The sequence below is a fragment of the Mytilus californianus genome, unplaced genomic scaffold (genome assembly GCF_021869535.1).
Source record: "Mytilus californianus isolate M0D057914Y unplaced genomic scaffold, xbMytCali1.0.p SCAF_9, whole genome shotgun sequence".
Taxonomy (NCBI): Eukaryota; Metazoa; Mollusca; class Bivalvia; order Mytilida; family Mytilidae; genus Mytilus; species Mytilus californianus.
The window spans coordinates 95,226,318-95,237,817 of NW_026262745.1; the positions used below are offsets into that span (position 1 = coordinate 95,226,318).

General features: G+C 31.4%; 2 protein-coding genes across 2 annotated transcripts; one reads left to right on the forward strand and one right to left on the reverse strand.

The window, feature by feature from the left end:
* The first annotated feature begins 2,711 nt into the window (after positions 1-2,711).
* Positions 2,712-5,534, forward strand: LOC127714053 (putative nuclease HARBI1). The gene is made up of 4 exons (XM_052219999.1): positions 2,712-2,985; positions 3,121-3,468; positions 4,419-4,489; positions 5,253-5,534. Exons 1-4 carry the CDS (start codon positions 2,712-2,714, stop codon positions 5,532-5,534), a joined length of 975 nt encoding a protein of 324 aa, XP_052075959.1.
* A 1,723-nt stretch (positions 5,535-7,257) lies between these two features.
* Positions 7,258-11,019, reverse strand: LOC127714054 (uncharacterized). Its single transcript, XM_052220000.1, has 5 exons — positions 10,450-11,019; positions 9,738-9,794; positions 8,930-9,022; positions 8,200-8,353; positions 7,258-7,456 (listed from the first exon to the last, which is right to left on the reverse strand). Exons 1-5 carry the CDS (start codon positions 10,856-10,858, stop codon positions 7,258-7,260), a joined length of 912 nt encoding a protein of 303 aa, XP_052075960.1. The 5' UTR covers positions 10,859-11,019.
* Positions 11,020-11,500: the final 481 nt, after the last annotated feature.

The following is an 11,500-nucleotide window of genomic DNA, read 5'->3' on the forward strand; positions in this document are numbered from 1 at the left end:
TGTCATAAAACCGGAGGTTAGGCGTACCATTAAACCAGGATCAACCAACCATTTTTTCTTAAAATGTCCTGTACTAAGTCAGGAATATGGCAGTTGTTATCAAATAGTTCGTTTCCATGTGTGTTGGTGTTTGTTTTTGTTGCACTTCGGTGTTCCTGTTGTTCCTTTGTTTTCCTCTTATAGTTGATGTGTTTCCCTCGGTTTTGGTTTGTAACCCGGATTTTTTTTCTTCAATCGATTAATGACTTTTGAACAGCGGTATACTTCTTTAGCCTTTATTCATAAATTATAGTTTCTTGTTGAAGTTATTTATGATACTGTGATACACTCCGTACCTTTTCAGTATAAAATAATTTATGAGAAGTATTGTATTCGAAAACTATTATCAACTTGCGACATACTGTGGATTCATTTATTTTCGTGGGTACCAATTTTCGTGTATTGAGGAAAACTTGCATTTTCGTGGGTATTTGATTTCGTGCTTTTGCAAAAGTCTGCATAATTTCCTATACAAAATTTGTAATTCGTTTGACATTTGGATTCGTTGTTCCCGGGTTACCACCAAACCCACGAAAATTGGTATGCAACGAATAATAATGAATCCACAGTACATTGCGCGTTTATCATCGATTACACATCCACTATTTCTTATAAATACTCCAGCTTAACTAATTTCAAGTAAAACGATTTTCTGTTTTACGTTTTGACAGTAATCCAGGGAATGATATAAAGATAATCTTATATTTTGTCTATTTAATTCTTCAATAGTTGGAAATGATTGCATCCACACATTTCACATCTATATGTAGGCATCTGACAATTTAACAAAAGTTAGTTTTGTATTAAATGGTTTACTTGTATCTAGAAACCGTTAAAATACTAAATCATTTGAATTGACTAAACTTGCATTGCGACGCTTTCTTTTGTTTATAGCTTATAAGTAGTAATTTTCTTCATCTCTTTGAGTTGGTGTTGTTTATATATCTTTGGCTCCTACTTTCTGACTGCTACCTGTAATTTTCTATTCCCTTTTTTATATGACTGTATGGTCCGGAAATTTATATCTTGAGAGATATTTCAAATTGTTCTAAATATAATGTAAAATTATAAATGTCTGAAGACGAAAACAAATAAAATTTGGATACATTATAGCAAAAATGAATCGACAGTTTTAAGTGGATTCCAACCACAGAGTAATTTTATGGAATGTAATTGGTTCCGTGCAATATCTTTTAAACAGTAGTATACTACTGTTGCCTTTATTTTGTACATGTTCCCGACCATATGAGTCCTTGGACCAAAAGGTATTATCATGACTATATGCGTATAAATTCATATAGTCCAACTTCCTAATTCAAGGAAATTTGGCAACAACTCTTATTTCATTAATATATGGTGATTTTATTATAGCGGATTTTAATCTTAAATTACGCTATTTTGTATAATATGTTATACAGTGAAATATATGTTACCTCTCTTTATACATTAATGAGTTTTTTTGTTCTACTATCATCACTTACGCTGGAGATTAGTTTGCATTTCGTAATTATATTGTTTTTCAAAAACCATCTTCACCTTGCGTTTTTTTTTAGAAATAGTAAAAAGATCATTGTTGAAATACAGGAGTTCTTTTCCTAAAGCAACATGATTCGACTATGATATGCTTATTTGAGTGGTGATTCATGCAGGAATGATGCAGTTTTCTCTAACATGTCTAAATGTACTGGTTTTGATGATATTTAATGGCATCTACCAGTTAAAACGGTATAAGCTAGCTTACATTTTTTTATCATGACTTCCTCGACATAGGTTGTTGCTTACAATAAAAGTCAGCCCTCCGAAAGATTCTACAGCCGCCCTCATAGTTAAGATTACTACTTTAAAATATCTGTGTCTAAAATGACCATGTCAAACCCATTTAAGCCTTTTAATCTCACGAGAAAGGTAAATAAATATGCTTGATTTACTTACTTCAGGTGTGACGAGATGATTAAAGCTGTAAATTTTCTCACTGACAACATGTACGTACGTTTCAGTTTTAAAGGTTATTGACAGGTTGTAGGTATTGCAATGGGCACCAACTGTGCCCCTATAATATAAGACTTTTTCCTGTACTGTTAGGAACTACAGTTGCCTAAATAGAAACACCCGTCTTAATTCCATTTAATCGATAAATGCAACAAACATTACTGTTATCTTGATGATATTGTTTTCGTTAAATAATCTAGAATTATCTAAATATACTACCAAAATTTACCCACAAGAACTTACTTTAAATCAGTGAAATTTTAACAGCAATAATTGCCTATTCCTTGATTGAGATATTGCAGTTTTACACGAGAAACTGTGGATGAAAAATTAACGACAAAATGACCGTTCCTTTGTTCAATATTGTAAATTTTTCTTTTTTTATGGTGAATTTCCTTTAGCACAATCTTACAGTGTGTAAATATATCCCTACTCGTTCGCTCTGCCTGTGTCTTTTGCAAATTTGTTTTGATTTCTATGAGCGTAATTTATGTATTACAGGGCCCGGTTGTTCAAAAGTGTCGTTAAGCTAACGCAGTCGTTAAAGTGTCGTTAGAGAGTCGTTAAATTTAACAAATTTGTTAACTGTTGTTCAAAAAATTTAACGACAAAAGTAATGTTAAAGAGTCGTTAACTTTAACAACTTCTGGGAGGTCGATTAAATATCTAAGTTATTGTTAAATATGGCCGCCTTTATGCAAGTACCTGTTCCACCTCAGAGAAAAGAAAGGCATTTTCGCCTCAAAGATGACCTTTCTTTGAATTTGTCCAATGAGGAATTAAGAGAAAGGTACAGATTTGGTAGAGAAGGAATTATGTTCATTTCCAACCTAGTTAGCAATGATGAGTCAAGAAAAACAAAGAGAAACCATGCCCTCACTGTGCCACAGCAAGTCATGGTTACCATGAGATTTTTAGCCACAGGCAGTTTCTTGCAAGTAGTTGGAGACACAATAGGTAAGATTTCATTATATATTTATCATATGTCATTTAAAATTAAGTAAACATTGCCAATGTGGTGTTAATCGACTGCTATATTTATCTTTGGCTGATTTTTGAGTGATACTTTCAATTTGTTGATTTTCTAAATAATATATAATCAAACGGTAAATACACATTTTATTTTTGTACTTTATCGATCTCCAAAATTGTATGTTGTTGTTTTTGGTCTGTTTACAGGTTTGCACAAGGGAACTGTCTCACGTATTGTGTCTGATGTTTTGAATTCATTACGTGACAAACGGGACGAGTTTATCAAGTGGCCGATAAATGTTGATGAAACAAGAGGAGACTTTTACCGTCTAAGTGGTTTCCCAAATGTGCTAGGGGCAATAGATGGGACACACATCCGTATCCAGGCTCCATCAGAAGATGAACCATCATTCGTGAATAGGAAAGGGGTACATTCTGTCAATGTGCAGGCTGTTTGTGATGCCAGAGGTAAAACATTTCTTTCTTATCTAATATGACATTGACCTTCATAACATAATAAACTGGTTTCAACTTTTTTGTATGACTGGGACCCCTATAGTCTGTTTCTCACATAGTAATTACTTTCACTTTCACTCCAGTGTAAACCTTCATCTAGGACATAAAAGTAGGATTTTATATGGTTTACCTATTACAGGTAAATTAAAATATTGGTTAGTCAATATTAAAAGAAGTTATTTGTCATTTTTTCTTCAATGAGAAAAAGATTCTGTTCAGGGGCCCAGCCATTTTCAAAAAGGGGGGGGGGGGGGGGTCCCAACCTAGGATAAAGGGGAGTTCCAACCATATGTCCCCTTTCAAATGCACTGATAGTTCTAATAGGGGGGTTTCCTGGAACCCCACCACAGATCCGCCACTGCTGTTTCAGATACATTTCTTAGATTTTCCCTTTTAATCCAAAAGAAAGAAAGATTAACCTAGGTTAACCTACAGTACAATTTATAATTTGAATATTGCTCTGATGTGGATCAACTATAAAAAAATAAAGATGTATTAGCACAATTGATTTGATTATTAATATCATGTTTTCCTAGTTTGAAACAATATAATTAAGTCATAATTTGTGAGTCTATACATGCATTGTACATCTGAGTTATCATGGTTATTCATTGTGTTTTCTGAAATTTGAAGCAATTATACACTTGTAGTTGGAAATGTTTGGACACCCCCTTTTAAGATTACCATTACAATACTTTTAGGTAAATGGATTCAAATAAATTTTAGTTTTTAGTCCACTGTTACATGATCCCAAATAATCCTCACTTTGAAACTCTTGCTACACCTCTTAATTAGAAAAACATGATAATTAATAAAAGATAATTTGTTACATATAATTCTGTTTATTCTATTACAACATTTCTTTCTTCTTTGCATTATATATAATATTCTATATTTTGCAGGTAAATTCACAAACATAAATGCAAACTGGCCAGGTAGCAGTCATGATTCCCACATATTCAGGACTTCACAAGTATGTATTTTATTGCCATGTTGGTCATCTTTTATTAGTCATATTCCCTTTCAAGCACTATATGTTAACAGTAGGAAGATTTCTTATTTTCTCAATACATATTAAAATCTCTTATCTTGGATTGGTTACCACTGCGGGAACATAAACCCCCTATTTTTATTACCTGTCATCATTAATATTTTTTTCCCTTTTTGTCATTACACATAAAGGTGTAAAAATACCAATCTGCGGACATTTGAATTTCATTTCAAAATAATGAATTTATCATTTCACATTTACATATAATTAATCATTTTAGCATAATAAAATTTGGATTAATGAAAGAAAGGCTAATACATTATTCATATAAGATTGCAATTGTATTTCCATATCTTTAGTAAAGGATTTATAAGTTAAAAAATCTATTTTTCCATATATAAAGAAGCAACCTTTTAGTTTTAAGTGGGGGCTATGTTAAAAAAATATTGAGATACAATAACTGAAAAAGAATATAGAAATATCTTTAGTAAATGATATATATGTTAAAAAATCAATTATTCTATATATATAAAGAAACAACCAATTAGTTTTAAGAGGTGGCTATGTTAAAAAAATATTGATATACAATAACTGAAAAAGGAATATAGAAAAATAGTCTTGCTCAATATTATTTAAGGTAAATAGTGTAACTCCTCCGTGAAGCTGAATATATACATTTAATTTATACAAATGGTAGTTTTAACCAAATATAAGATGTAAATGAAATATAAACCTTTATGTATAGGTGTGTACCTACATGGAACAAAATGGTGGATGGGCAAATGGTGTACTGCTGGGGGATAGTGGTTATCCTTGTCGTCCATTTTTGATGACCCCATACCAGAATCCTGTACAAGATCATCAGAAAAAGTACAATAGATGCCACTGTTCAACAAAAAGTGTGATTGAGAGAACATTTGGGAGGCTGAAGAGACGGTTCCATATATTACACTCAGAGATAAAGCATAAAAAAAATCAATTCTTTATGCAAATGATCAGTGTCATAGAACATAAGGGGCAAGGATGAAATTTGAAAAAAATAGAGTTTTGAGTAAAAAAAAAAGGCAGGATGACAATTTAGGTAAAAAAAGTCAGGATAACTAATAAAAAAAAGCAGGACCGAATAGAGTGAAAAATAAAAAGGCAGGACTGAATTTTTCATCATAGCCCCCCCTCCCCCCCCTCCATACAAATCAAATGGTAGCTCCCTAAAAAATGCAGTTGATTAAAAAAAAAAGAACTTTCATCTTTTGTTGGGGTTCTTATCACGTTATTGATTTGGATATTTTGAAATTGGTCCACATTGAGGTCAAAAAGGGTCCAAAATTAAACTTTGTTCGATTTCATCAGAAACTGATTTGTTTTTGTGGTTCTATATGCTGAATCTATCTGTGTATTAATATTTTTATATTAGGCCCTGTTTTCAAATTAGTCCATATAATATAAAATCCAAAGGGTCCAAAATTAAACTTTGTTTCATTTTACAAAAATTGGATTCTTTGATATGCTGAATCTAAACATGTATCTAGATTTTTAATTTTGAACTTGTTTTCAAATTGGTTCACTTTGAGGTCCATAGGGTCCAAAATTAAACTAAGTTTTGATTTTAACAAAAATTGGATTGTTTGGGTTCTTTGACACATGTTTGATATCCTGAATCTATACATAAATTTATATTTTTGGTTTTGTACCCAGTTTTCAAGTTGGTACAAATCAGGGTCCAAATTAAATGTTGTGTTTGATTTTTACAAAAATTATTGAATATATTAGATGTGCTGAATCTTAACTCTGGTTTCAGATTTTGGATTTGGAGCAACATTGGGGATGTCGAGATCCATGCAAAGGATCAAAAATTAAATTTTGTTTAATTTTGGTGTATAGAATAATTGTTAGGTGTAGATGTCTAGCTGGCAGGTGTCATCTGACCTTGACCTCATTTTCATGGTTCATTGGTCAAAGTTAAGTTTTTGTGTTGTGGTCTGTTTTTCTTAAACTATAAGCAATATGTCAACTATGTTTGTTGTATGGAAGAATCATTACCTGTACTTGTCTGCTTGGCATGGTTCATCTGACATTGACCTCATTTCCATGGTTCATTGGTCAATGTTTAGTTTTATTGGTTAAGTCTGTTTCTTATAAACTATAAGTAATAGGTCAACTATCTTTAGTGTATTGAATGATTGTTAGGTGTACATGTATTTCTTGTTTGGTTTATATGACCTTGACCTCATTTTCTTGTATCATGTTAAGTTTATGTGATAGTTGTAATAAAGCTGTATATTTAGGACTATCAACATAATAGCAAGGATTAGTAAAGAAGGTGAGTCATTTCAGCATGTGCACTCTTGTTTAAGTTCTAACTTCTAAGACCAAATTAACATGCTATTGTGAAAAAAGGCAATAATTCTACGTTACTTTCACTCTTTGGTTTCAGATAAGAATGACACCAAGCAAAGCATGCAAGATCATCATTGCTTGTGCTATTCTTCACAATATTTGCATCCTATTAAATGAACCAGACATTGAAGATGATGGAGTAGTGATAGACAATGATGGGGAACGTTTCTTTGCTGATCAGGACGGAAGAGGTGTCAGAGACCACATTTCCACCACATTTTTTAATCACTGAAATCATGAATAAAACATTGAAAAAAGCTTTTTTCAGAATATGTATTTTATCAATAACAATAATTTAAAACATATCAAAAATATAACATTAATATGGAACTATAGATAAATGTTGATTAAAGTTATTGAAATAAAGCCTCTAACATTGACTCTGTACAACTATTTTCAAAATTTTTCTTTATCAAATCATAAAACTCCATTTGCTTCTTGAAAAGTTCCATTCGGGCCCGATTTCTTTTTAGCTCGCTCTGTAATGCCTGACACTGCAACTCGTACACATCTTCTGCAGTTCTCTTGGGTTTCTTTGTCCGTTTATTCTCACTGAAATATATAAAAAAAATTAATACTTGGTAAATCTTGTAAATAAATATAGTTATTTAAACCGGTATAACTATTTATGTAAAATTGTTTTTTCAAAGGCCAAGATTTCTACAACTTGTACATAAATGTTTATACCTTTAACTAATACTCTTTAACAAAAATTGATCATATTGAAGTAAGTGTTCCGGATTAATATTTAAACAAAAGGTGATGTAGACTTTCATTTAATTAATTCTACAAATTAGTATTTGGGATATTTCTCTGAATCTTACATTTAACTGATAGTTAAATGAGATAATTTGATTTAGAATTTAGATCCTCATTTACAGGACATATTTGATCATAAAAGAACAAGTTTAATGAAACAATTTAAAGGGAGATAACACTTGATTTTATACAGGGCTGCTGTATAAACTTATTGGCACTTTAAGAATATTTATCAGTATTCAAATCATTACATAAGAAGATGTGGTATGATTGCCAATTAGACAAATATGCATCAGAGTCCAAAGGAAGCCCAATTAAGCCAAGTTATATCATCATAATCCCTTTAACAAAGTGCAAGTATATTCCAGGATGTATTCAGGTGTTTCATAAACAAAAGACTCGTCAGTGATGCTCCATTTTAAAAAAGTTGCAGCGCCAGATATATACAACGCTAAAAGAGCATTCAGTACATACCCAACTTACTTAGTGTATAGAAATTATAAAGGCTGTTGTATTCTTTCATCTAAAACATATACCTGGCTTTTGGTGGTTGCTGAGTGCTGCTATTAGTAAATGAAAGAGGTATTTGGGCTGATAGGTTGGCATGTTCAGTATAAGGTGTTTCTTCATTTCTCTGGTGAACCTGCTCCAGTCTCCTAATCCAGATACTCTCCACAGAAGATGGTGGTTCTAAAAGTTTTGATTAAAGAAACATTAAAATTGCCTCAGTTGATTGGGTATACATTGCATATGTGTTGAGTATATAAAAATAAGGAGGAATAGTATGATTGATTAGAAGACCTTGAGACAACTATCCACCAAATTGGAAATGAAGTTGATGTATATTTGAATATTTATATTTAAATGTGTCAGTCAAGATACATATATTCAAGACATAAAATCCCCATCAATTGAACAACATAGATTAGTGAAAGGTATGGTAAAAAAGTAATATAGCCATGATAGCTCTTTCCATATGTCATTATATTCTGTACTGTCAATTACAACTTTAGAAAATATATAAAGACCAATTGAATGAAAGTAAGTAAATAGATACAAAATTTACTTAAAGCGTGCTATTACAGAGACCCTGTATAAGACCCTCCATGGGTAATTTTTTTATACATATAAATTCTTTTCACAGCAATATATATCAACTTTAGTTCTTTAATTCAAATATTGATTCTGACACATTGCATCTTCATTTTTATGAAATGCAGAATTGTAAAAATAATAGCATAATGCAAAAATCTAAGTAATAATTACCATCAGCTGTCTGGCATCCTGAGACAGCAATCTGTGCTGGAATGGGTGAGCTGACAGGTTCATCAGTATATATTTGATCAGATGATGAGCTTTCTGAAATGAAATGAAGATACATAATAATTTAATTTTTTTTAACAATCATTTTATTTTGGGATATTTGATTGATAGTAAGAACTCTTCATTCGATCAAAATCAAATAAAATAATACTTGAATAATGTTATTCTTGTACCTGTTTTCATTAGCTGTCATATAAATACTATACACAACAGGGATGAATATTCATGAACATTATTCCTCATTGCAGTGAACCCCCCCCCCCCCTTTTTTTATGATCTATGCATTTGAATGGGGACCTTTTAAAATGACTTGATCCACCCCTGTATTGATTATACTTACACTCTCAATTTTATACCAAATTATTTGTTACAAGGGCAAATAATCTCACTCTTTACTTATGGTCACAATTATAATATTACTGCAATTAATTACCAGTCAGTGTTAACATTTTATAAATCTATATCATGAACTGATTCATTTAATTATCAATTTGCTCAGCAATTTCATAAACTATATATTAAAAACTGTTTATATCTTAAATACTAATATTTTATAAAAGGTTCCAGATTTAAACAACGATAGGTATAGGATGGCTACTATACTAATTCTGAATTTAAAAATTACTAACAAATCAAGCAATTTAATGGGCTTTTTTTGTTGATAAAATTGATTTTAATGCTTAAAAGAAAGTAAATTTGTTTAGAAATTTATTGTCATGTGTATGCATGAATATCTTCTTTGGATACACACCTTGTATACTGAACTGTGTTGGTCTACTCTCACATGTTTCTGTCTGCTGAGGAAACCCTATAAAAATGATGAAGTGAAAATTACAAAAAAAATCAGGCACAAAGAAAGATAACTCAATTTTTAATAATGCATGCCTATTTTGAAATGGACTATAAACATGTCACAATGACTTTAGTAAAGTATTCAATGCAAGTTCGTTCTTGGTTGTATTTACAAATAACTTTATTGAAATTTAAATAATCTTTAAAAGTAAAAGGATTTTCTCTGAAAATTTTACTACAGCTTATTTTTTTTTCATGGTGGTAAAACATGATGTAAGGGGCATTGCAGAATTGACCGCCAAAGGTGATGGCCAACAAACTTCAGCTCTTGCAAAACAATAATTATACCTTTTTTTTATCGATAAATAGATTTGTATGTGATGATTATTTCTCATCAATATCATAAGAAGGTATTTTTATATATCTAAGGTAAGAGAAAGGTTGCATTATAACACAACATAAAATTCTATTTTTAGCACATCGGCGACGTCTGTAGGGAATTTCGTTGAAAGGGATATCCTAATGTCAAAGCAGACGACGCACTCTGGCTTAATAATTTTCTGCATTATTTTCTATGATAGCAATACAAATAACCGTCAGATTTATTGTTTCAAAGGAATTAAACAAATTAATGGAAGCATATCATTGATTAGTAAATCTAAAATACTTGCCCACTGAAGTTTCCATCCCTTCATCTATTCCTTTGAAAGAGGAGGTGTCTTTTAATGCATTTATTATGTTCTCCTCAGCAACGCTTATTGGTTTTGGAGCAGGTCCTCCTCCTGTCTTGTTTCTCTCCCTCTTTTCATACACAAATTTTTCTTTGGCGTCTCTTGTGAGGTTTCTGAACTTGGTTTTCACAGTCAGAACTTGCCTATAGCTCACACCAAGAGCATTCACTTCTGCAGTTATCTTTTCCCACATTCTGTTTTTTGCATCAGCTGTCACATCCTTACCGAATTTCCCCCTCAGTAAAGCCAGTTCTTCAACAACTCTCCTACTGATGAGGTTAACTTCCATACTGGAAAAATTCTGCCCTCTAATTCTTGGAATTTTCTTGGGGGGTTGCTCTTCAGCCATTTTCAAACAGGAAGTGGAGGAATTTTGGGTAAATTTTTTGGAATTATGGGAAAATGTTAAAATAAACAGTTGTTAAATTTTTTAACAAGTTGTTAGTTAACTCAGTCGTTAAATATTTTTGAACAACATAATTTAACGCAGTAATTAGCTAACAACAATATTAAAATTTAACGAGTCGTTAGGTTTAACTAGTCGTTAGCTTAACGACACTTTTGAACAACTGGGCCCTGGTAAATAATTAAGTCAGGGATTTTATAACAGTAAATTACTTAATATCTTTACTGAATTTTTCGATAGATACCAATATTTTGCTTGCAAGTTTGGCTGAAAACTTTTTTCAGACGAAATAGCACATCCTAATTTAACAATGATGTTGTTTACCGAGACCAGAAATTTAGATACGGACTGGATAAACCTATCAATTCTATAAATGAAATTATTGTAAAGGTTACCAATTCCACACAGTAATATTATTAATATATTTCAGTATTGATTTTATTGATAAAAAATATAGAAAAAAAAATAAATCAAACATAATATTGTTGTTACACACGTATACACTTTCACGGTACTATAATCCGTCGACACTTTTATTTTGGCATTGCTTCGTGTTTTCGCTGTCTGTTAATGACGTTTTTACAC